General features: G+C 47.2%; 1 protein-coding gene across 5 annotated transcripts; it reads right to left on the bottom strand.

Annotated features, from left to right (window-relative positions):
• Window positions 1-14,079: 14,079 nt before the first annotated feature.
• On the bottom strand, window positions 14,080-22,380 carry LOC119287489 (putative cysteine-rich receptor-like protein kinase 20). 5 transcript variants are annotated; one of them, XM_037567042.1, is made up of 16 exons: window positions 21,893-22,380; window positions 21,440-21,743; window positions 21,274-21,356; window positions 20,431-20,535; window positions 19,943-20,201; window positions 19,615-19,840; window positions 19,382-19,523; window positions 18,907-19,113; window positions 18,556-18,663; window positions 18,200-18,464; window positions 17,930-18,125; window positions 17,454-17,598; window positions 15,915-16,099; window positions 15,133-15,196; window positions 14,463-14,617; window positions 14,080-14,355 (listed from the first exon to the last, which is right to left on the bottom strand). In XM_037567042.1, exons 3-12 carry the CDS (start codon window positions 21,331-21,333, stop codon window positions 17,466-17,468), a joined length of 1,701 nt encoding a protein of 566 aa, XP_037422939.1. In that variant the 5' UTR covers window positions 21,334-21,356; window positions 21,440-21,743; window positions 21,893-22,380; the 3' UTR covers window positions 14,080-14,355; window positions 14,463-14,617; window positions 15,133-15,196; window positions 15,915-16,099; window positions 17,454-17,465. The 5 variants fall into 5 exon arrangements, with proteins under 5 accessions (XP_037422939.1, XP_037422938.1, XP_037422940.1 ...); XM_037567041.1 differs by having other exon boundaries at window positions 14,080-14,617; XM_037567043.1 differs by lacking the exon at window positions 17,454-17,598 and having other exon boundaries at window positions 14,080-14,617.
• Window positions 22,381-23,085: the final 705 nt, after the last annotated feature.

Here is a 23,085-nt window from a genome sequence, read left to right as displayed (position 1 = left end):
CTTATTTGTTAACTATCTAAAAATGTAAACCCTAGGGCACAAGACAAACAAATCACATAATCTGAACTAATCTAAATTATGTCAACACTAGAGCACATGACAACAAATCCACAGCATCTACTCTACTCCATCTGATAGGATAGAGCAATATGGACCCTAACCCTAGAGTACACTAGCAACGCAATTGAATGGGAGTACTCATTGAATGGAGAACGGGAAGGGGAAGAGCAAAGAAAAGTGGATCTCACTATACGCCGCCGTAGGATGACCCGATGTGTTGGCTTCCCATCGGATTGGCCTTCACCGCCGCGGCGAATGCTCTCGCTGCCCGGTATTCCATCGAATACTGCGGGTCCTCCTCCTCGGATTCCTCCGTTGGCTTGCTAGGGTTCAAACTCCCGCAAAGCTCGCCTGGATCCATTGCGGGTCCTCCTCCGCTGCCGGGCGGAGCGCCGCCACCAGCAACTCCACCTTTCACCGGGCTACGCATCTCTGCAGTGCGAGGGGCAAGGGGGCGACGGCGGCGGGATCGAGGGGGGGGGCGACGAGGGGGAGCGAGGGGAAGGGGGCGGCGGCGGTGGGAGTGAGGAGGAGGGGGCGACGGCGGCGGGAGCGAGGGGAGGGGGAAGAAGAATGGGGAAACAGAGACGGATGCGTGGATGACTAAAGACAAGACCTAACACGCCGTCTAACACCGTCTGGCAGCTGTCGGGACGCCCTGGAGTGCCACGTGGGCGAAAAACGGGCCCCAGCTGTCATAAACTCACTTAACACGGCCCGATCCGCCGATCAGGGGTTGTCGGGGGTTGGGTGCGACATATGCCAAAGGATGGCTTATCATGGTGGGGGCGAGTAGAACGTCGCCGGTGCCTGGAAACGGGATGAGGCGTAGACATGCACGCCGGCGAATCTTACCCAGCTTCAGGGCTCTCCAGGGAGATAATACCCCTACTGTTGCTCTACGGGGTCTCCGCATGATCACCATGGCAAAGTGTTTACACGATTGCTCCTTGAGCTGTTTCCTGGAGGTAGGAGAGGGCCTGTCGTGCCAGTCGGACAGGCGCTCTGCGGACTGCCATTGGATCAAATGCTTGGCTACTTTGGGAAGGCAAGTACTTAGCCGTTTTTAGAGTTTTTGAGCAAGTTGAATAGAAGGCGGCAAGCCGACTATTCAAGAGTCGGTTTGCGAAAAAAGGCTGGAAGCCGTCTTAAGCTATGTTTTATGCTTTGACTCCTTAGCCATTTTCCATGCGAACGCCCATTCTACCTTACTCCTGCCCACTGTACAGTCGCTCTGCGAGCTGCGGCTTTTGACAGGAGATGGCTTAGGCGCCACACACTACTTGTCCGGCTGCAGGAAGCATTTCATAGTGCAAGGCGGCAAGTCCCCGGGCCGATCTGTCGAGCTCGGTGCCAAGCGGCATAACAAAGAGTAATATACTCGTAGGCGTAATTTTTATCATATAGACAAAAGAGGGCAGTCCCCGAGCTCGTCTCGGGGGCCCCGAAGCCTTGGTACTTTAATACAAAAGGTAGCATGGTGCATACTGCATTAACTGTAAAATCTTCGGGGGAGATTTGCATTCCATGGCCGCTCCGTCTCTTTGTCGGAGTCGTCCCTCTTGCGTGCTCGGGGCTTCTGAGCGTCAATCGGGTAGTAGGAGTCGTTGCCCAGTACTTTGCTGATGATGAAAGGGCCTTCCCAAGGCGCCGACAGCTTGTGCTGGCCGGCTGTTCGCTGGATCAGTCGGAGCACAAGGTCGCCCTCTTGGAAAGATCTCAGCTTGACCTTCCTGTTGTAGTATCGGCGCGGGTTCTGTTGGTAGATGCTGGACCGGCTGAGTGCCAACAGCCGACCCTCTTCCAGTAGATCGACGCCGTCTTGACGTGCTTCTTCTGCTTCCTCCTCGGTGTACATGGTGACTCGCGGGGAGTCGAACTCTATGTCCGTTGGGATGACGGCTTCAGCACCGTAGACGAGGAAGAAAGGCGTGAAGCCGGTTGACTTGTTTGGAGTCGTGCACAGACTCCAGAGGACGGCTGGCAACTCATCGATCTAGCAGCCAGCCGAATGCTCCAGAGGCTCGACCAGTCGGGGCTTGATGCCGGACAGGATGAGGCCGTTTGCTCTCTCCACCTGGCCGTTTGACTGTGGATGGGCGACGGACGCTAGGTCCAGTCAGATGCCCTGTGTTGCGCAGAAACGGGCCAAGGCACGTTTGGCAAATTTTGTGCCGTTGTCGGTGATGATGTTGTGTGGTATGCCGTATCGAATTGTGATATCGGAGATGAAAGTCACGGCAGTCGGACCGTTCAGTTTCTTGATTGGCTTTTCTTCTATCCACTTGGTGAACTTGTCCACTGCGACAAGTAAGTGAGTTAAGCCACCTCGTGCCGTCTTGAATGGTCCCACCATGTCTAGACCCCAAACTGCGAAAGGCCAGGCAATGGGGATGGTCTTGAGTGCGAAAGCCGGCTGATGCGGCTTGGAGTGGAACTTCTGGCACCCTTTGCATTTTTGGACCAATTCCTTGGCCTCTTCTAAGGCCGTTGGCCAAAAGAAGCCGTGTCGGAAAGTTTTGGCGACGAGTGCTGTTGAAGCCGCATGGTGGCCGCACTCGCCTTGGTGGATGTCTTTGAGAATTGCTTGGCCTTGCTCTGGCTCTACGCAGCGCTGGTAGACACCAGTGATGCTGCGCCTGACAGCTCTCTATTGACTATCACTAGTGCAGAACCGGGCAATAGCACCGGTTCGTAAGGCCCTTTAGTGCCGGTTCCATAACCGGCACTAAAGTGTGGTCACTAAAGGCCCCCCCTTTAGTACCGGTTCAGCACGAACCGGTGCTAAAGGGCAACCACGTGGCACGAGCCAACTCCGGGGGCCGGGAGCCCTTTAGTACTGGTTGGTAACACCAACCGGTACTAAATGTTTGTGGGTTTTTGTTTTATTTTGTATTTTTCAATTAAATTTGTGTTATCAATTTAATTTAGGATTGTTTTACGTTATAATGAGTTGTAGTCGTCATCATCATCATCGCATATTAATAAATAAATAAACTCTAGCTAGCTAAAAATCATCGTAGTCGTCTAATTACCAATATTTAATCATCATAGTCATTACCCCTAGCTATCTAATCATCACCAACACTGGCTAGCTTAAAGAGGAAACATTCACTTTGTAACAGAAGCAAAGATATCATCGAGTTCAACATAATCATCACCAACATCGAAGTTCAGGACACGGACATGAGACACTAATTAAGAGCATGAACTAGTGCTGCTCCCTCTCAGGTAGAATAGCATAGAACATGTATAGCTCTCCTGATTCATCATACTGGAGCATGCAGATGAATCTGTCTCCTAATCTTGGGTTGCGCTTCTTCTTGCCGCCCCCTAGTACTTCTCTGCGATCGTTAACAATTTTGCTCCAATCTTTCACTATTAAGCATTCTTCGCTTTCAGAAATCCTGAATGCACTCATGTGCAATGAAGGATATCTTGGCCGTAAGCTAACCATTGACATGTCACCTTTAGTCTCGATCCACTAAGGCACAACTGTCATCGGAAGTCCCTGTTGAAGAACATCGTATAGTAATTAATATACTAAGCAATGAAAGTTTAGCTTCAAAAATAATGTATGCAAAAGATGCACTAATTAAGGACAAATAGTTAAAATCTTACCATCTTTCAATTATAGATGTGGCCGTAGTTCAATACGATCATCATTGGTCGCACGTTTTGAGTACTAACATTTCTAAGTTCAGGAAAAAAAAATTGCCTTGACAGTATTAAGATCCTCAAGCCATGAAACATAATGACTTATCTCCTCGCAGTTTAGTTGAGCCCCGGGGCAGTAGTAGGTCATGTCTACCAAGCGCCGGACATGTTTGCTTGAACCGAAATAAGCTGACAATACAAATTAGTTGTCAACTATTTTTGAATAAACTGTATCAAAGACATAAACATATGCATGCATGGTTGAGAAAAACTCACATAATGGTAGAACTGGAGGCGTTTGCACATCGACCCAGATGTCTATATTACCTTCAATATCATCTTCCGGACGAATATCAAAGGTGACAACCATACCAGGCTCAAATGCATAAGCCTTGCATAGTGCTTGCCAAGTTTTGCATTCAAAATGGGTGTATGTGTCTCCATTATATAATTTGACGTTGAAAGTATACCCATGCTCCGTCTTCAAGTAAACTCTCTTTACCTCCATATCATCTATAGCACTAAAACCTATCTTATCCAAGACAAAAATTCTTGCATGGCAGGGGAAGCGCTAGTAGAATAATGAAAATTTAAAATTATAAGTTGAAGCAAATGAAGCATAAGTTTTGCATTCAAATAATAATTGACAAAGTGACTTACTGTATCAACTTCGAATGTCTCATCCAGCTTGATGCTGAAGCGCCTACCATCAACAAGGAAATTTTTGTCGCACAGGCCGCGCTGGTCTTCACAGTGTTCGCACATAATGAAATCTTTTTCGTCGTCAGATAACATTTCCTATGTTCATATAGGTGAAATATTAAACACCTATTACTATCTAACATTAATTAATATCTAGCCAAATATATATTCATCTAACATTTCACATTAATATATCTAACTATATTCATCTCTAACAATTGACATTACTATATATTTAACTTTTCTATCTAATTCATCTAACATTCAACATTAATCTAACATTTATATAAACTCAAAATATATAAAAAATTAAATAAACAGAAAAACTCATTAACAAATAATATTTTAATTAGATCATCAAATCTCAGATACCTAAATTTTCTTACTAAAAATAAACTAGTTATATTAATTATTGAACTAGTTCAAATCTCATATACCTAAATAAACTAGTTATATTAATTATTGAACTAGTTCAAATCTCATATACCTAAATAAACTAGTTCGACAATTTTCTTACTAAAAATAAACTAGTTATATTAATTATTGAACTAGTTCAAATCTCATATACCTAAATAAACTAGTTCGATAATTTTCTTACTAAAAATAAACTAGTTATATTAATTATTCAACTAGTTCAAATCTCTAGTTCGACAATTTTCTATCTAGCTAATTCATCTAACATTCGACATTAATCAAACATTCGATCATCTAATTAACTTTTCTAAAAAACAGAAAATAAGTAAAAAAATGTGTGTGTGTATGTGTGTGTGTGTGTAGTGTGTACGTATATATGCATGTGTGTGTATGTGTGTATATGTGCGGCCCCGTACGCCGCCGCCCCATACGTACGAGGGGGTCGCCGGCGTACGGGGCGGGGGCGGCGGCGTACGTATGGGCGGGGGCGCCGCCATACGGGCCGGGTGCGACTATGACGGACGGCGGCGCGACGAGTATACGCGAGAGTGAGAGACGTACGGGACCGCGGCGGGACGCCGACGGACGGCGGCGCACGGCGTTCGGGGCGGCAGCGCGAGACGGCGACGACGACGGGCGGCGGCGGGGACAGCGACGACGACGACGGACGACGGGCGGCGGGGATGGGTTCGAGCGGCGCGCGAGAGGTTGGAGACGAAAGAAGTGAGAGATCTAACTGAATTTTCGTAAGTGTTGTATATATAGGAGAGGCCTTTAGTACCGGTTGGAGCCACCAACCGGTACTAAAGGCCAACTTTGGCCAGGCCAAGAGGCGGGAAGAGCAGGCCTTTAGTACCGGTTGGTGGTTCCAACCGGCACTAAAGGGTGGTCTTTAGTACCGGTTGGAGCCACCAACCGGTACTAAAGGCCTCGCGCTGCCACCCCAAAGTTTAGTCCCACCTCGCCGGGCGAAGGGCAGCCGCACTGGTTTATAAACCCAGCCGCGGCTACCTCTTCGAACTCCTCTATATAGCAGGCTTCTGGGCCTAATTAATTAGGGCGCGCTGCCCTGTGAGCCTACTGGCCCTTCTGGGCCTGCATTTGCACACCCTAGCTCTGGCAGGCCCACTGGGCAGCGCGCCAACAAATTTTTTATATAGTTTTTTCTTTTCTGCATTATTTATTTTCTTCTATTTATTTTTGAGTAGTTTTTTATATAGTTTTTTCTTTTCTGCATTATTTATTTTCTTCTATTTATTTTTGAGTAATTTTTTTGTATAGTTTTTTTATTTTCTGCATTATTTCTTTTCTTCTATTTATTTTCTTCTGGAAATTGAATGCTGCATACTGAACAATTAGGTAAATGACCGAAAAACAACAAATGATGTCAGAACATGTTGGAAATTGATGACATCGCTTTGAATGTTGCATACTGAACACAAAAGAAGTCCAGAGTTCAAATAAGTTTAAATAACATTGAAGTGGACGTGTAACAGATGAGTTCTCATCCGAAACCCTGATACTCCGAAAGAGTATGTCCAGTTTGTACACGAAGTGCGTCCAGTTTTTGTCGTGACCCTCTCTACTTTTTCGCGCATGCTATGCGGGTGATATGATGATACGATGCCAAATTTCAACATTTTCAGGATTCATTTTGTAGTGATTTTCAATTTCACGGTCATTTAGCTCTCTAAACAATTAGGTAAATGACTGAAAAACAACAAATGATGTCAAAACATGTTGGAAATTGATGACGTCGCTTTGAATGCTGCATACTAAACACAAAAGAAGTCTGGAGTTCAAAATAAGTTTAAAAAACATTGAAGTGGCCATGTAACAGATGAGTTCCGAAACCCTGATACTCTAAAAGAGTTTGTCCAGTTTGTACACGAAGTGCGTCCAGTTTTTGCCGTGACCCTCTCTACTCTTTCGCGCATGCTATGCGGGTGATATGATGATACCATGCCAAGTTTTAACATTTTCAAGATTCATTTTGTAGTGATTTTCAATTTCACGGTCATTTAGCTCTCTAAACAATTAGGTAAATGACCGAAAAACAACAAATGATGTCTGAACATGTTAGAAATTGATGGCGTCGCTTTGAATGCTGCATACTAAACACAAAAGAAGTCCGGAGTTCAAATAAGTTTAAAAAACATTGAAGTGGCCATGTAACAGATGAGTTCTCGTCCGAAACCCTGATACTCTGAAAGAGTTTGTCCAGTTTGTACACGAAGTACGTCCAATTTTTGCCGTGACCCTCTCTACTCTTTCGCGCATGCTATACGGGTGATATGATGATACCATGCCAAGTTTCAACATTTTCAGGATTCATTTTGTAGTGATTTTCAATTTCACGGTCATTTAGCTCTCTAAACAATTAGGTAAATGACCGAAAAACAACAAATGATGTCAGAACATGTTGGAAATTGATGACGTTGCTTTGAATGCTGCATACTAAACACAAAAGAAGTCCGGAGTTCAAATAAGTTATTAAAAATAAAAAAGAGGTGCAATGCTCGTTAATTTGCTTCAAGCCATTCGGAATAGTGTAGACTGCACTGCACATAGCTCAGTGCAATCTATGCTATTCCGCAAGGCTTGAAGCTAATCAACATGTAGGTGAGCATTGCAACTCTTCGTCATTGTCTGTGCACTCACGGCTTATAAACCGCTCATACTGCCTCTCTCTTGGCGAGGTGGGACTAAAATCAGCTTACAAAGAAACTCTAGTACCGGTTCATGGCATGAACCGGTACTAAAGGTCTTCGTGGGGGCCCCAGGCTGACCATAGCCTGACACAGCCTCATTAGTACCGGTTCGTGGCATGAACCGGTACTAAAGGTTACCCACGAACCGGTACTAATGATGCCCGCCCGCCTAGCCGTTGGAACCGGCACTAATGGTCACATTAGTGCCGGCTCAAATTCAAACCGGCACTAATGTGCTTCACATTTGACCCTTTTTCTACTAGTGTATTGTGTAGGCTGCCGCTCGGCGTTGTACTTGCCGTGCTGAGGTCTCATCAGTCGGCAGCTCTTTGCTCATCAGGAATTTGAGGATGGGCTGGGCCCATGAGGGTGCTGCTATTTCTTCGACTACCAGAACTGCAACTTGGACGAGGGCGTATTTGAGCTTGTCGCCTTTAGGGGAAGTGAGGACGACGCCAGCTCCCAAGCCGGTGCGCATCTTGGATCCGTCGAAATGCATCCGCCAATGGGTGGAGTCGGGCGCTGGAGGTAGGTACTGGGTCTCGGCCCAGTCGACGAGAAAGTCGGCCAGTGCTTGTGACTTGATGGCGGTGCGGGGCTGGTAGTGGATGGTGTAGGAAGCCAGCTCTATGGCCCACTTGGCCACTCGGCCAGAAGCACCTCGGCTTCCGATGATCTCGGCAAGTGGGGCCGTGCAGACCATAGTGATTGGATGCTCTTGAAAGTAAGGCTTCAATTTCTTGGCGGTAAAGTGCACGCCATAGCACATCTTCTGGTAGTGAGGGTAGTTCTGCTTGGAGGCTGACAGTACTTCGCTTAGGTAATATACCGGTCTCTGGACAGGTAGTGCCTTGCCTTCCTCCTTGCGTTCCACTACAATGACCGTGCTGACTACCCGGCTGGTGGCGGCGATGTATAGGAGCATAGGTTCCTTAGGAGTCGGAGCCGCCAGAACGGGTGGAGTAGTCAGCATCTTCTTCAGCTGGAGAAAAGCTTCGTCCGCCTTGTGGTTCCACTTGAAAAAGGTGGTCTTCTTCATGAGTTGGTATAAGGGAAGAGCTTTCTCGCCTAGCCGACTGATGAATCGGCTGATGGATGCCAGGCAGCCGGTGAACTTTTGCACGTCCAGCAGTCGGCTGGGTACCTCCATCCTCTCAATGGCCTTGATCTTTACAGGGTTGTATTCTATGCCGCGTTCAGAGACCAGGAAGCCAAGGAGCTGGCCGGCTGGTACTCCGAAGACGCACTTCTCGGGGTTGAGCTTGATCTGGAATCGACGCAGGTTCTCAAAATTCTCCTTGAGGTCTTCCAGCAGTGTTCCACGCTTTTCCGTCTTCACCACCACATCGTCCACGTAGACGTGGGCGTTTCTCCCGAGTTGCTTGAGGAGGCACTTTTGCATGCAACGCTGAAAGGTGGCGCCGGCATTCCTCAAGCCGAATGTCATGGTGAGGTAGCAGAAGGCTTCAAATGGCGTGATGAAGGCGGTCTTCAGTCTGTCAGCCGGGTTCAGCTTGATCTGGTGATATCCTGAGTATGCATCCAAAAAGCTCAACAGCTCGCATCTAGCGGTGGAGTCTATCACTTGATCAATTCTTGGTAGAGCAAACAGGTCCTTGGGGCAGGCCTTGTTGAGACTCGTGTAGTCAATACACATTCGCCACTACTTGTTCTTCTTCAGTACCAGGACCGGATTGGCTAGCCACTCTGGAAAGAATACTTCCATAATGAAGCCGGCTGCTAGGAGTCGGGCTATCTCTTCTCCGACGACTCTTCTCTTCTCTTCTGATAGGCGGCGCAGGGGCTGCCTGACCGGCTTTGCATCAGATCGGACATGTAACTTGTGCTCGGCGAATTCCGTCGATACACCTGGCATGACTTTGGGGGACCATGCGAAGATGTCCCGATTCTCACGGAGGAAATCGACGAGCTCGCCTTCCTATTTGCTGTCGAGGTTTGCGCCTACGACTGCGTACCTCTCTGGGTGCTCCGGATCCAAGGGTATCTTCTTTGTCTCCTTGGCCGGCTTGAACGAACCCTCAGCCTCCGACTCCTTTGGGTTGGGCGACACCTCTGGCTGCTTGCCGGCCATCGCCACAACCTGCTCAAGGAGCCGCTTCTCGGCTGCGATCACCAAGGACTCGGCTAGCCGACTGCTCTCAGCCGCACAGGCAGACGACTTCCGGTAGTCGCCGGCTACAGTCAGAATTCCCCTGGAACTGGGCATCTTCATTTTGAGGTAGGCGTAGTGGGGGACCGCCATGAACGTAGGCGTAGTGCATGGTATGGGCTCTCAAGGTCCACCACCTCAAACCAAACTGACTCTCGGCGGAAGTGATCTTTGTCTCCAAAGAGGACGTCCATCAGGATCTTGCCGATTGGTGAGCAGGAAAGCCCAGGAACAATGCCGTGAAACACAGTCCGACTGTTCTGAAGCTGTCTTTGCTTGATTCCTAATTTCTCCATGGTGTTCTTGTACAGGATATTGATGCTGCTGCCTCCGTCTATCAGAACTCGCGAGAAACGAGCGGCTCGTCTATCCGTGGCAAAGGTGGCATCCAAGACCAAGGCATAGGAGCCCGGACTCGGCATCACCTCCGGGTGATCAGCCCTGCTCCAGCTGATAAGCTTCTCGGACCAGTGCATGAACTCTGGTGTCTCTGATGCTACTGCATTCACCTCTTGTCGCTGCAGCCGCCTGCTGCGTTGATCGTCAGCCATACTAGTAAACACCACGTAGGCTCCGTGCTCTTTGGGGTATTCGTCTTGTATCGCGCCGACTGGCCTGACAGTCGGCTGCTGGGGCGGAGGCGGCGGCGGCTGCCCAGCAGGCGGGGGAGGTAGGAGGTCGTCTCCTTTGGCGATCCTTGTGAGCCAGTGGCACTTCCGGGTGGTGTGATTCGACAGCTTCGCGCCGCTATGGAACTTGCAAGGACCATCCAGGGTTTGCTCGTATGAGAAGGCCGGCAACCAGTTGGGCTTGCCACCTTTCTGTCGCTTGGGTGAAGGCTGCCCATCCGGCTGCTGGGCTTCGACTGTTGCAACCTGTCGGCTGCTAGAAGCCGGTTGCGGGGCCTTGCGCTTGTGGTCGCTCTGCTGTTGCCGCCGACTAGCATCTCCCGCCGGAGTTCTTGGAGCTTGAGGGGCCATTTTGCCAGTTGCACTAACTTGAATCTCCGCCTTCATGGAGGAGTCGGCCGTGTCGTACTTGTCTGCTATGATCAGCAGCTCGTCGAGGGTTTCTGGCTCGTCGCAGAGGAGCTTGTGCTTGAGGAGGGTGCCTTCTCTGCACCCGACGGTGAAGTACTCGATAGCCTGCACCTCGTGCACGCCCTCGCAGGAGTTCCGAAGCTCGGCCCAACGCGTGAGGTAGTCGCGAGTCGACTCGTCGAGACATTGCATGCACAAGGAGAGCTGACGAGGCTTGGAAGGACGCTTGTATGTGCTGGTGAAGTTGCGGACGAATGCTTCGGTGAAGTCGACCCAGCTGTTGATGCTGCGGGGCTTCAGGCTGTTCAGCCATGTCCGGGCCGTGCCCTGGAGCATGAGGGGAACGTATTTTACGACGACACGCTTGTTGCCGTTCGCTATGCTGACAGCCGTGGAGTAGTCGACTAGCCAGTCTTCCGGCTTCACGGAGCCGGTGTACTTGGGCGTGTCTCTTGGGAGCGTGAACCCTTTGGGAAAGGGCTCGTCTCGAATGCGGGGCCCAAACAAGGCGGACCCAACTCGTCTTCTTCTTCCAGCGCCAGGGATCGGTGAAGCCGGTCGATCCGGTGGCGGGCGTCGTTTTCTCCGACTCCCTCTTGGCGGCCAAGGCGGTCGCCAAGAGTCGGATGATCAACAGGCGGCGGGGAGACTCGCCTTTCCCTGCGAGGAGGAGGAGGCAAACAGTCGTCCCGCCGTTCTACTGCTCTCGGGCGGCCGTCTCGGTCGCGCTCTATGGTAATGCGAGTCCGACTGTGGCTGACAGTTGGATCCTTGTCTCTTCTTCCTCGGGCACCGCCAGTCGGCGTCCGAGACGTCGCGCCTTGATCTCGGCGAAGGTCGTCGTTTTGCCGCTGCGGCGCCTCCGTGCGACAGCCGGCCTCGTTCTGCGCGGCAGCCGCGTCGAGGAGCCGCTGGACTCGCTCCATCATCAGGCGGCGCTCTTCGCCCTCGAAATTGTCCAGCTCGTCTGCCGCCGCCTGGGCGGCTCGAATGTTCTCCGCAGGCGTGGCGTACACAGGGCGACTTGCCCCGAACAGGTTGGCGATGGCTACGCCGCGCTGCTGGACCGCGCCGAGGCGGCTGGGCCCAACTGGGGCTGGCGAGCCGCCAACAGCGCGATCCATCTCCCGCTGGTAGGCTTCTGACAAGCGTCTCATGCTAGCCAGCTTCTCCACACCTTCGACGAGCTGAAGGCGGCGCGCCTCCAACGTCTCCGCGTCAGCGTCTTCCGGAATGGGCGCAGACAGGTCTTGTAGCGCCGCGCCAAGTGGGTCATGCGTTCCTCCACCGGGAGGCTCGTCATGACTAATGACGAGCACCTCGGTGACGGTGCTTCCGCCGCTCTCCGCACGAGGGAGAGGCTCGTCGTAGACCACCACATTAGTGGGGAACGCGTCGAGCGACGCGGTGTCGGAGTCAACCAGCATTGGGTCGGTGGAACCTACAGACTCCAAGTCCACGGCAGGCTCGCCGGCGACGTGGAGTTGATCGAGGAGGCCCGCGAGGAGGCTCTCAGAGCCGCCCGTGCCTGCGTCGGATGCAGGTTCGTCGGAGATGCAAACCTCGCCGACAAGTTCGGCGAGGCGGCTAGCTGCGCGGCGATCTCAACGCCGTGCAGCGCGTCGACGCAAACTCCGTCTGGCGTGCCTGGCTAGCTGCGCTCGCCAGGGAGGAAAATGGTTCCCGTCCAGAATAGGTCTCTGGACGGCGGTGCACCAGGCCCCACGGTGGGCGCCAAATGTCGGGGGTTGGGTGCGACATATGCCAAAGGATGGCTTATCATGGTGGGGGCGAGTAGAACATCGCCGGTGCCTGGAAACGGGATGAGGCGTAGACATGCACGCCGGCGAATCTTACCCAGCTTCAGGGCTCTCCAGGGAGATAATACCCCTACTGCTGCTCTACGGGGTCTCCGCATGATCACTATGGCAAAGTATTTACACGATTGCTCCTTGAGCTATTTCCTGGAGGTAGGAGAGGGCAAGGCTAGCTCTCTCCCTCCTATATGATCTGGTCTAAAGCTAATGGATTCCAACCCTTTGCATGGGTGCCCTGGGGGTTTATATAGGCCTACCCCCCAAGGGTACAATGGTAATTCGGCTGAGCGCGGGCCCAGCCGTCAGTGCCTCCGGCCTCCGTCTTCTCCGCCGACTGCTGGGGCCCGCCGACTGGCCAGGTACGGAGCCAACAGGCCGCGTCCGCCACAGGCGGGTCTTGCCGGCTGCTGATTACCGTAGCCGTGCTTCTAATGACGCGGGCTTGGTCATGGAGTCGTGGCAACAGCCCCGCCGCCTGGCGGGCGATCACTATTGCCACTCTCCGTCACATCTGATTAATGGCGCGTGGGCCCCGAGGGAGGGTCTGGCCGACTCTCAGGGGCCGACTGGTGGCGCACTTGCCGTCTCCTGGGGTCCCACTGGCTGGTAGGACCCGCCGCCCCAGGGTCGTACAGACAAGCCGTCGTGGGCGCAGGATTCGGTTCTTCAGCGCTGATGTCAGGGCCGGCATGGCAACAGTGCCACACCGCACGGAGATCTCCCCGGGTACGACGTGCTGTGGCCATGCCTACCCTTGATAAGGGGCGGGAGCGGGCTTTATTGTAGCCACTCCCCGGTCCTGTCCCTCCCGATGAGGATATGGGGTTTGTTGGAGTCGTGGTCCGACTCCCCAAGGTCGGCTTCTTGGGAAGTCGGCAGTCAGGAGTCGGCTTATCCTGAAGTCGTTCCTGGGACTCGGCCGCGAGTGGCTAGTCGGTTGCCTTGCCGCCGACTTCTCTAAAGGCGGCACCGTGTCCTGGGATCTTGAGGGGCGTAGCCTACCCCGATGTCTTGAAAGGTTCTAGGGCTCGGGTTAGCCTACCCGTGGCCCATTACTCCGACAATGGTTTTTGCAAAAAAAATTACGCTAGACGTGATGTTGTCTACAGCGAATCTGTATCCTAGTGTTTTCCACAAACCTAGCCCTCGAAGTGGTGATTTTATGTAATTTACTCCATCCGGCAGAAACCACTTAGTTTCACTGGATATTTTCTCGATTGCAATTGTAAGGCTCCTGAATTAGTTTTGGGATTAATATAACGCGACCTTGAATATCTAGCCATGCAATCAAATTCAATTTCGATCAACCCCTAAACCAATGGTGGCGCTATGTGTAAGCTGTGAGTTCAGCTGACCCCACAGCTTTTTACAAACCCACTTCAGTTTATAGACTTTTACACATTAGTCCTTGGGTTGTAAGGCAAATGACCCCATAGATATTTGGTGCTCACATTAACTTCCAAAATTTAAGGCCAATGATTATTTTTCAGTCAGTAAAAATGAGGATATGATGTTGCAAGTATTATACCTTTAATATAATTCTGAAGGTCTCCATTAGGAACATACTCAAAGCAGAGTAACCTTTGTGTTTCCTGTGCTATCACATGTGTTCCATTCACTTCCATCAGTTCACCGTGTGCAAGTGCACAATAGCCTAGAAGTCTGACTACATTACTATGATGTGCCTTTTTCAAACATACAATCTCGTCCACAAATGCATTATTAGATAAATCCTGCAATATAGAGAGCTTCTTCACCGCAACTTTTCCTTTTGGAAGAATTCCCTGTTTTCACTCACCGTACATGTTAGCATTGACATGAACATTTCACTTCAATGGGGTAACATATGAAAAATTGTGATTTGAGAGATGATCAGAAACAAAGTATATACCAGGTAAACAGCTCCAAACCCACCACGCTCGATCATTCGAGAAAAATTTCTTGTAACTGATTTTAAAAGTGCATATGATAGCTTTGTTGGCTCTGCACTTGCATCACTTAACATGCTCTCCAGGGCCTTCAGTTCATTTGCTTGATCACGCATTTCTGCCATAGAAAACCCTCCTTAATAATAAGTACCATGGTAATAGTATTTCTCCTCATGAACTTCTAAATCATGTTATTTCGCCACTAAAAGAAGAAATTTCTATTATCAACCTAAAATGAAAATGTTACAACACCTAATGGATTCCATACCAATATATGGTCCCAAGTGCGCATCTGTTTATTTACTTTACCCTTTTCTACCATTCGTGTTTGCAGAGCTAATTACAGTGACCATAACAATTCAGTGCATATTCTAAAAGCATGGATTTTTACCATTTCTAAAAACAGAAGTTTTAGATGAACTGCACTAATTCATGCGAGCTTTTGCACATTGTTGTACATAGGTACACTACACCAGAAAAGGTTTTGTGGATCATGGAGAAGTAAATGATAATAATGTTCCCTAGTGACTTAATTATCCTTTCCTTTTGCTGAACTAGTATTTTCCTTCCTGTGAAAGTGTAATCCATAACTACTAGCGTACAATAGATAATTTTTTTCCGAATAACACTAACCTGAAGAAGACCATGCTGTGATGCTGCTCTCAGAAGACAGGATGAATTCTCCGTAGTGGTAATACTATCAAGCATACAAGGGTCATTATGTATATATACCAATTTTTTCAACGAGGAAAAACGATACGAAATTGCGATAACAAAAGGTGTGGACTAGAAACCCTTATATCCTTATGGTACAATGTTTACAATAATCTGGCACTTTGGCACTTACTAAACCTGCCATAAGGCCACAATGGTCATGATGCACATTAGCACTTCTGGTTTCCTACTATCAGTTATTTGATTAAGTGGTCTCAATGTCCAGACACATACAAGTACTTTGTGCAATACAATATTATTAGGAATGATACATGTAGTGCTTTTCATCCATATTGCAATTCCTGTCCAATAGGACTAAAATGGCCATCGAAAAGCATAAGTGGTTGCACTTTCCTATTGCCATTTATCTCATCACACACAGAGTATGTACTCTTTACATACTCTTTTTGTTTGACTATATCTGTGCTGCCAGATGATCACTATACGCTCAAGCAAGCACGATAATATAACCTTAAATACACACTACACTCAATAGGCAATCGGCCAACTAACTAAATAGGAGTACAAAGTAGAAACATTGCACTAAGTATGGTCTTTCTCTCAGTAGACATATATGTTAAAGTAGAGTTGTTTCAAAAGCCAGATACAATGAAACAGAAATAATACACACAGAAAATATTGTGATTGTGTGTACTTTGCATCTTTTTAGGGGAGTTTGTGTATACTTTGCAAAGTCATACCTCTGGCTGGCAGATTCAGTCTCAAGGAAATGCATTATTTGCCCAATTGTAGGCCTTCTTTCGGGTTGGATATCCACACAATTCAGCCCAATGTTGATCCAACACTCCACTTGTTGGATGAAACCCGCTTCAAGTGATGGGTACTTCAATTCGACATTGGAACCTTGCATCCAAGTTTTTACCGCCTGGTAAATTGGATTAGGTGGCTATGGTTATGTCATATACTAAATACACTTATTCATAATTATAACAAATTTCACTCAACGATTGCCCGATTAAGACAAAACTGTCTTTTACTCATATTTCTGATTTATTCCATGGTTTATCCAGTTTAACAAATTTCCCCAACCTAATAGGGAAGCCCCACATGTCAAGCGCATACATCGGCTGAAGCAGACAATCCATAGGTTCCATGTCACAAAATATTAAAATAATACTATCTCCGATCCATAATAAGTGTCGCAGTTTTGAACTAACCCAGTTCAAAACTGCGACACTTATTTTGGATCAGAGGGAGTAATAATTAATATGTTGAATCTTGAAAAAAAATTCTCACTCACTAGTTTACCATAGTTATGTGACAGTTGATACTTGACCTTTGTAAAAAAATAATTTAAATTATGCTTCAAAATGCATATTTTACATTTTTCATGAATTTAAAGAAATTCAATAGCTGCTTTCTAATATTTGTGATGCCATGTGTCATCTGACTCAACTACGACATACTCCTAGATCTTACAACTGGGTTAGCCGAGGAAATATTCTTAGAGGTAAACCCGTACAATATAGCACAAGGGAGGAGGGTTCACACTCTGCAGTACCTAGTGGGTAAAAAGGTAGAACTTACTCATACTCCCTCCATCCGGAATTAGTTGTGCACAATGTGAGCGACAACTAATTCTGGATGGAGGAAGTACTTAACATGTGCACAATGTGAACCATTTTGGCACAAACATAGAAAGAATCTGGGGAGGAAAGAACAATATTAAAGGACAAGTTAGAAGATCAGCGCATAAATTCTGTAGCGAAAGCAGATGTGCCAGGTGTGCTATTCGCTACTGGCGCTACCTGTAAGGAATTAATACAGCCTACAGAATTTGTCTGCCAAAAGCATGGCGACAAGGAGTTGTAAGAAAATATTCTTAAGACTCATCCATGTCGCTATGGTCAAGCCACAAGCGAACGCAATGTATTATTTAATACAAAAGTATGTTTGTATGCAGAAGTCTGACAGGTGGGCACCATCTAAAGAACCAGATAGGGTCTTCAACATTATAAGGTTTCCAGTGGTATACCATACATGGTGGGCCATGCCTTAAGGTCTACTTTAGATTTAAGCACTAGAGATGCCCTTATTCACACTGACATTGCCATAGAACCATATTGAAGGGTGTGAGTACCTTCTTAGAGTTCTATAGAAGAGTTAAGAGAAAAGACACAAATTGAATTTATTTTCTTAATTTCAAAATCAAAGAGCTTCAGTAAAAAAAAGCAGCAAAAATTCATATGGAATGAGCAATATTGATAAGATTGTCTTACATTCTCAATATATTACCGGCCTGATGATTCGTCGCAAGGACACCTGTCTCCGGTTGCGATCTCTATTATCAGAACACCCAAACTGTACATATTTGACTTGACTGTAACTTTACCGGTGTCCATGACCTCTGGTGCTATGTACCCTCTGCATAACGACATCTATTACTGAAAGATCATGGAACTACGCTAACGATATGCAAATCATGAAAGATCCAATGGGTCATCGAGAAGAACCATAAGGGGAGTGGTTTCCCCGGTTCAAGAAACCTGGGAGCAGGAGCAGACCAGTGTTCAATATGCTTTCCTGGCTTATCCTTTTTTTTTCCTTTCAAATTTTACTTTAGGCTTGAGTGTCAAGTTAGTAAGCACATAGGGATAAGGTGCTTCCAGTAGAAGGGATAAAAGGACTGAACTCAGTTACCACCCAATCCTGGATTCTAGATCAATAGGCCGCAGTTTTCTGAACCAGTGGTTACCTTGGTGTGACAGCCATTGAAGTGCAGAAATCCGCTAGCTTCGGGACCATGCCATTATCTAGCAAAACATTGGCAGGTTTAAAACCCTCATGGACAAGGGGGGCATCCTGGCATTCCACGTGAAGGTGATGCAATCCCTCACAAATGCCATGTATTATTTTGTGACGAGTTTGCCAATCGAGTTCGCAAGATTTATCTGCACGAAGAAAGTAATAGGTATGAAAGAAGTGGAAAGTAAACAAGAGCTACCTTGAGTTTCCATAACCATACCATTTAATATCATGTCCAGACTTCCATTTGGCAAAAACTCATAACAGAGCAAATTCTCTATAACATCCCACCATATGTACAGTTCTGGATTCTTGTCATCAGGAACTGGTACTTTTGTTGGTTCGTAGCAGTAGCCCGTTAATCGTACTATATTTTTGTGTCTGAGTTTCATAAGATTCACCACTCGCTCAAACTGCTCCTCTAGTTTTCTTAGTCTCTCATCGAATCTCTTCACAGCTATCACTTCCCCATCTTCAAGCTTTCCCTGCTCAACTGCTGTTATTAACACATGGAAATGAATTCTGGAATCTGTACTTTGTAGAAATCCAAAAGGAGGCGATGCTTTGAATCTGCACCTTATAAACAGCACCTAAGCCATCATGACCAAGTTTTTGAGAGAAATTACTCGTGACGTGTTCCATCTCTTGGAATGATATTCTCCTGACTTCATAATCATGAACAGCCTTTTAGATGACACCAAAACATTTCAAGTAAGAAACGGTGGATATGAACTGCTCTTCTAGTTGTTAACAATACTGGTGACTATGTCAAAAAGTAAAACAGGAGAGTGCCTACGCTACATGTGTATGTAAATTATGGACTTCACAGACATCTTTTTCACCATCCGGCATACATCCTATGAGTGCAAGCTTCAAAATACAGTGAGAGGTTTTAAAACCTTCTGAGATCATATAGAATGTTCATACCTGTTCTACCCGCGACGACAGGTAATCTTCCCTAGTTTCTACTTCATATAGTTTACGAACAATATCCTTCATCAGTGGCCTTTCACCTGGGTCTCTGTGCATGCAGGCTACTGCGATTCCGATACAAGTGCTCACTTGCTGGCAATCTGCTTCAAATGAGCGATACCTCCTTATCTCTTGTAGCCTTTTCCTCCAGCTTTTGTGTACCTTCAAAGAGAGAGTACAAGCGTGTATACATAGGTAAATGACACATTATGAAATCTTATGACATTTGAATTTCTAGCACAGGGTCAAGAGCAAAGTTGTCAAGAGAAAACTTGGAGTAGCAACAGTTTTAAGTGACAATTTAGACTTGAGTTCTACGAACAAGTGACAATTTTAAACTTGAGTTCTACAAACCATATATAGAGTAAACTTTTTATTGCCATATGTCTGATAATCTTTAAAATAGAAACAAAAAATAGTTTATTCATACATGCTCAACACATTTAGGACCATCCATGTGATGAATGCTCGAGTCTGTAGTTCCAGCCATTATACTTTTAATTAGAGCGCCCAAGCTAAAGATGTCAGACCGTTCTGACATTTTTCCATAGCAATATATTTCTGGTGCCATACTGCATCATAACACAAACGATACAAAGTGAGAATAAAGACAACCCAAATTAGCTGATTAAAAAATTGCATGTCAAGCAGACATCAACTTACTATCTCAATCTGTAAGTACACCCTCGAGTAACTGTGGCTCCGTCGTTTACTGCCTTGAACATCTCATATAAACCAAACTCTGTGATTTTTGGTATCTTTCCATTGTCTAGCAATATATTACCTGGGTTGAGATTAAAGTGCACAATGCCAGCTTCCTGAAGGTATTGTAAACCCTCACAGATCTCCTTTATTATTTTGAAGCGTATACTCCATCCGAGATGTTGTTCTACAGTCAGGGACTGAAGATGATTATTTCCAGAATGTAAATGTTTAAGGATCATTTTGGTTATATGTTCAACAACATACATGCGTTGGAGCGCTTGCGCACCTGAAAGAAAATTGGCAAGACTTCCGCCGGGTACATACTCGAAGCCGATTAACCTGCGTTTGTATACACCGCGTATTACTCTCCCATCGTACAGATGTGATTCTTCATGTTCTCCGTAGGAATAGCCCAATAGTCTCACAAGATTCTTATGGTTGGTGCTCATAAGTTGTGTACAATGATGTGAGAATTGCTCGTCATCAAACTTTGACATCTGATGGAGCAGCTTCACGGCGATCACTTCCCCGGTTGGAAGATATGCCTGTTCAACAGCTTGGATAAGTTAAATTTATATATGATTCGGCCTGCTTTGTGACCGCAAGGAGTAGAGAAGGATTCATGTTTCTCACCTTGTTACTAAAACTCTACGAAACTATTAATTCTTTTCATGTGGGAAGTGGTGAGAGACAGTGGACCATATTATAGTAAGTAAACGTATTTGACAAGATCAGGAAATGTGCTATGTGTGCCTGTAACTCGTAATGGGATACCTTGTAAACTTTTCCAAATTGGCCCTTGCCAAATTCACCGGTAGCCTGCTTGAAGAAATGATAACCTGGCATCCTGGACTCACCACTTGTCCCTTGCGAGTTGGCCTGTAGGAGCATGGATGAGTATGGTTTTCCTATTTTAGATAGAATTAAGAAGCATTACAAAAGTAGTTAGTTGCGAGCAACTTTTTTTTAGGCAGTTGCGAGCATCTGATAGGTGTATTTCCTTAACGTCTCGAAACTTCATATCAAAATATTGTCTACTTCTAAGTCGGTTGATAAGTTATTATTTCTAAGTTAAGAATCTTGGATGTTGATTCTTTATGAAAAAAAATCAGGTAGTTTCACAAAAAAAAATAATGTGTATTTCTTAGTTGTGTAAATGTACCCAGGAGTTGCACAAAATCATTATTATTTTCCTTTCTAAATGAAGACTTCATGATGAACAACCTGACCGACTTAGAACTAAATTTCTCAAGTGACCAAAAAATAGAAATCCACAAGAATAAGGTATGTACAGTGAAGACATGGCGAGCAAATACTACATGTAGAACCATGAAACTACTGATAAAGTAGGAAGGATCAGTGGCGGAGACAGGGGGGGACCAGCAGGGGCCCTGGCCCCCCTTGACATTAGGAGTTTGCTACTAATTCACTGATGAACAGTGCATGATTAGCAATTTTTTTATGCTTAAAGTCTATTTTTTCTATGCTTTGGCCCTCCTCAACCTATTTTGACTGCAATCGGCCCCCCTAATTCAAATTTCCTGGCTCCGCCACTGAGTAGGATGATGTTGTATGTATCACAGGGCTATCAGGTTGAAGATGTTAAATAAATCACACCTGAAAGGGGAAGTTTGGTGTTCCGAAACCAGAACACGGCTCCGGTGGCGGCGAGGACATTCTGGACTTGGAGCTGTGGAGAACTGCACACACGGGTGAGGACGGGGTTGCAGAATGCAAATAGTGGCAGGATTACAGATAAAGGTACAAAGATGCATGCGCTTACCTGAGGAGAGTATCAACCAGCAGTGTGCAGACCAAGCAAGCAATCAGAGTGAGCTTGGCCCTTGAGGGGTGGAGGAGTCCACATCTGGATCTTAAAAATCTGAGCCGAATAGTTTGACTCTGCCATTCGTCCCATTAGTAGATTTTTCGTAGAAGTTAGACCAACTTGACTCAGAGGTCGGCTTCGTTTCAGACATGGGCAGTCACAATGTGTGTGACAGGCGGGGCCTATTGCCTATCCACACCACCGCAGAAATTTGGTGAAAAATCCGCAACTTGTCCAATCCAATCCAATAAATAAACACCTGAAACAGCGAAAACAATTTTTTGGTTTAACAGAAGCAACAATGCCATCCGCAATTCTACTTCGTTTCCCGTAGCTTATTAAGGACAGCCAATGGAATTAACAACAGCAGCAGAAGAAAATAGACGAGGGGGGCATCTAGGAAATCACCGATTGCGCAGTCGGTGCTCGCCGCCGCAGCAAGCCGTCGTTTCCCACTCGCGGTGGAAGCGCAGGCCGGCAAGCGTGCCGCCGCCGCTGGCACCCCGCGCGCCCAGCTCGTACAGAAGCGGCCATCGAATCCCCAGCTGCACAACTACTCTACTCGCTCGTGGGCGGTGTGAGTGAGGAGGCTAACCGCTAGCTGGGCGCGGAGCCGCCTCCGCCACCGGAGGAGGACTAGGACCCGCGTCGCCCCGAGCCCGAGCCCCGACGGTGGACGCCGGCGGCCGGCCGCCCCGACCAACGATCCCCGCCCGCGAGCTGCCGGGCCGCGCTCTCTCGACTTCCCAGCGTTTGTCGTGACAAAGTCAGCCCAGCCCACGAATCCATTCGCCCTCATCTTGCCTTTTTGGGCCAGACTTGTGGTTGTTGGTCCGAGCTCCATTTTTTCCAGTTTGTGCTTTTATAAACTTTATTTATTTATTACACAAACTAAAACTAAACAAACGAAATATCAATATGGATAAGGGGGTCATTGATTTTAAGAAAAGTAGAGCTGTCCATGTTTGCCTGAAAGCCACACAACTTGTTGACACCATGCATATGGAAAAATTGAAATACATTCAATATTTGTGGGGTGTCGTAGTCTTTTGCCTCCTGCATCTATATTTGTGGAAATTGTCGATGCAGACCATGAGACGCCGATGGCCACCATCTGTGAAGCAAATTGCCACCCAAAAGAAAGAAAACACATCGATAAGGGCTCCGAAGAAACATGAAGACCACGAAAGCTGGATGAATCCAGATGGATCCATCTAGAACCTAAACCGATCAAATCTCTAAAGACCCACTCGAGCCACAGCTCCACATGCCCTCCACAAGTGCAAAACACACCAATGGAACGAAGACAGGGCGAAGAGAACTACCCTGGGGCAAAGCTGCCGCTTCGTCGCCCTAAACCAAACACAAAGACTCCCTAAAGAAAAACTAGGGAAAACACCCATGCCACTGTACAACAGGTCTAAGTTTGATGTTGAGCTCGCAGTCGTTCAAAACCATAGACCGAGGCCTTCTTCTCTGATGATCTGGCCAGGCCGGGCCACTAATGAAGACCTCCGTGCTAGATCCCTCTAGCCACCGCAGGCTTCACCAACGCCAATGTCGTGCAACGCTCGAGCACCACCCATCTCCTTCGCCATCCC

The sequence above is a fragment of the Triticum dicoccoides genome, chromosome 4A, assembly GCF_002162155.2.
Source record: "Triticum dicoccoides isolate Atlit2015 ecotype Zavitan chromosome 4A, WEW_v2.0, whole genome shotgun sequence".
NCBI lineage: Eukaryota > Viridiplantae > Streptophyta > Magnoliopsida > Poales > Poaceae > Triticum > Triticum dicoccoides.
The sequence above is the reverse complement of the archived record's forward strand: the minus strand, read 5'-3'. Positions and strand labels throughout refer to the sequence as shown.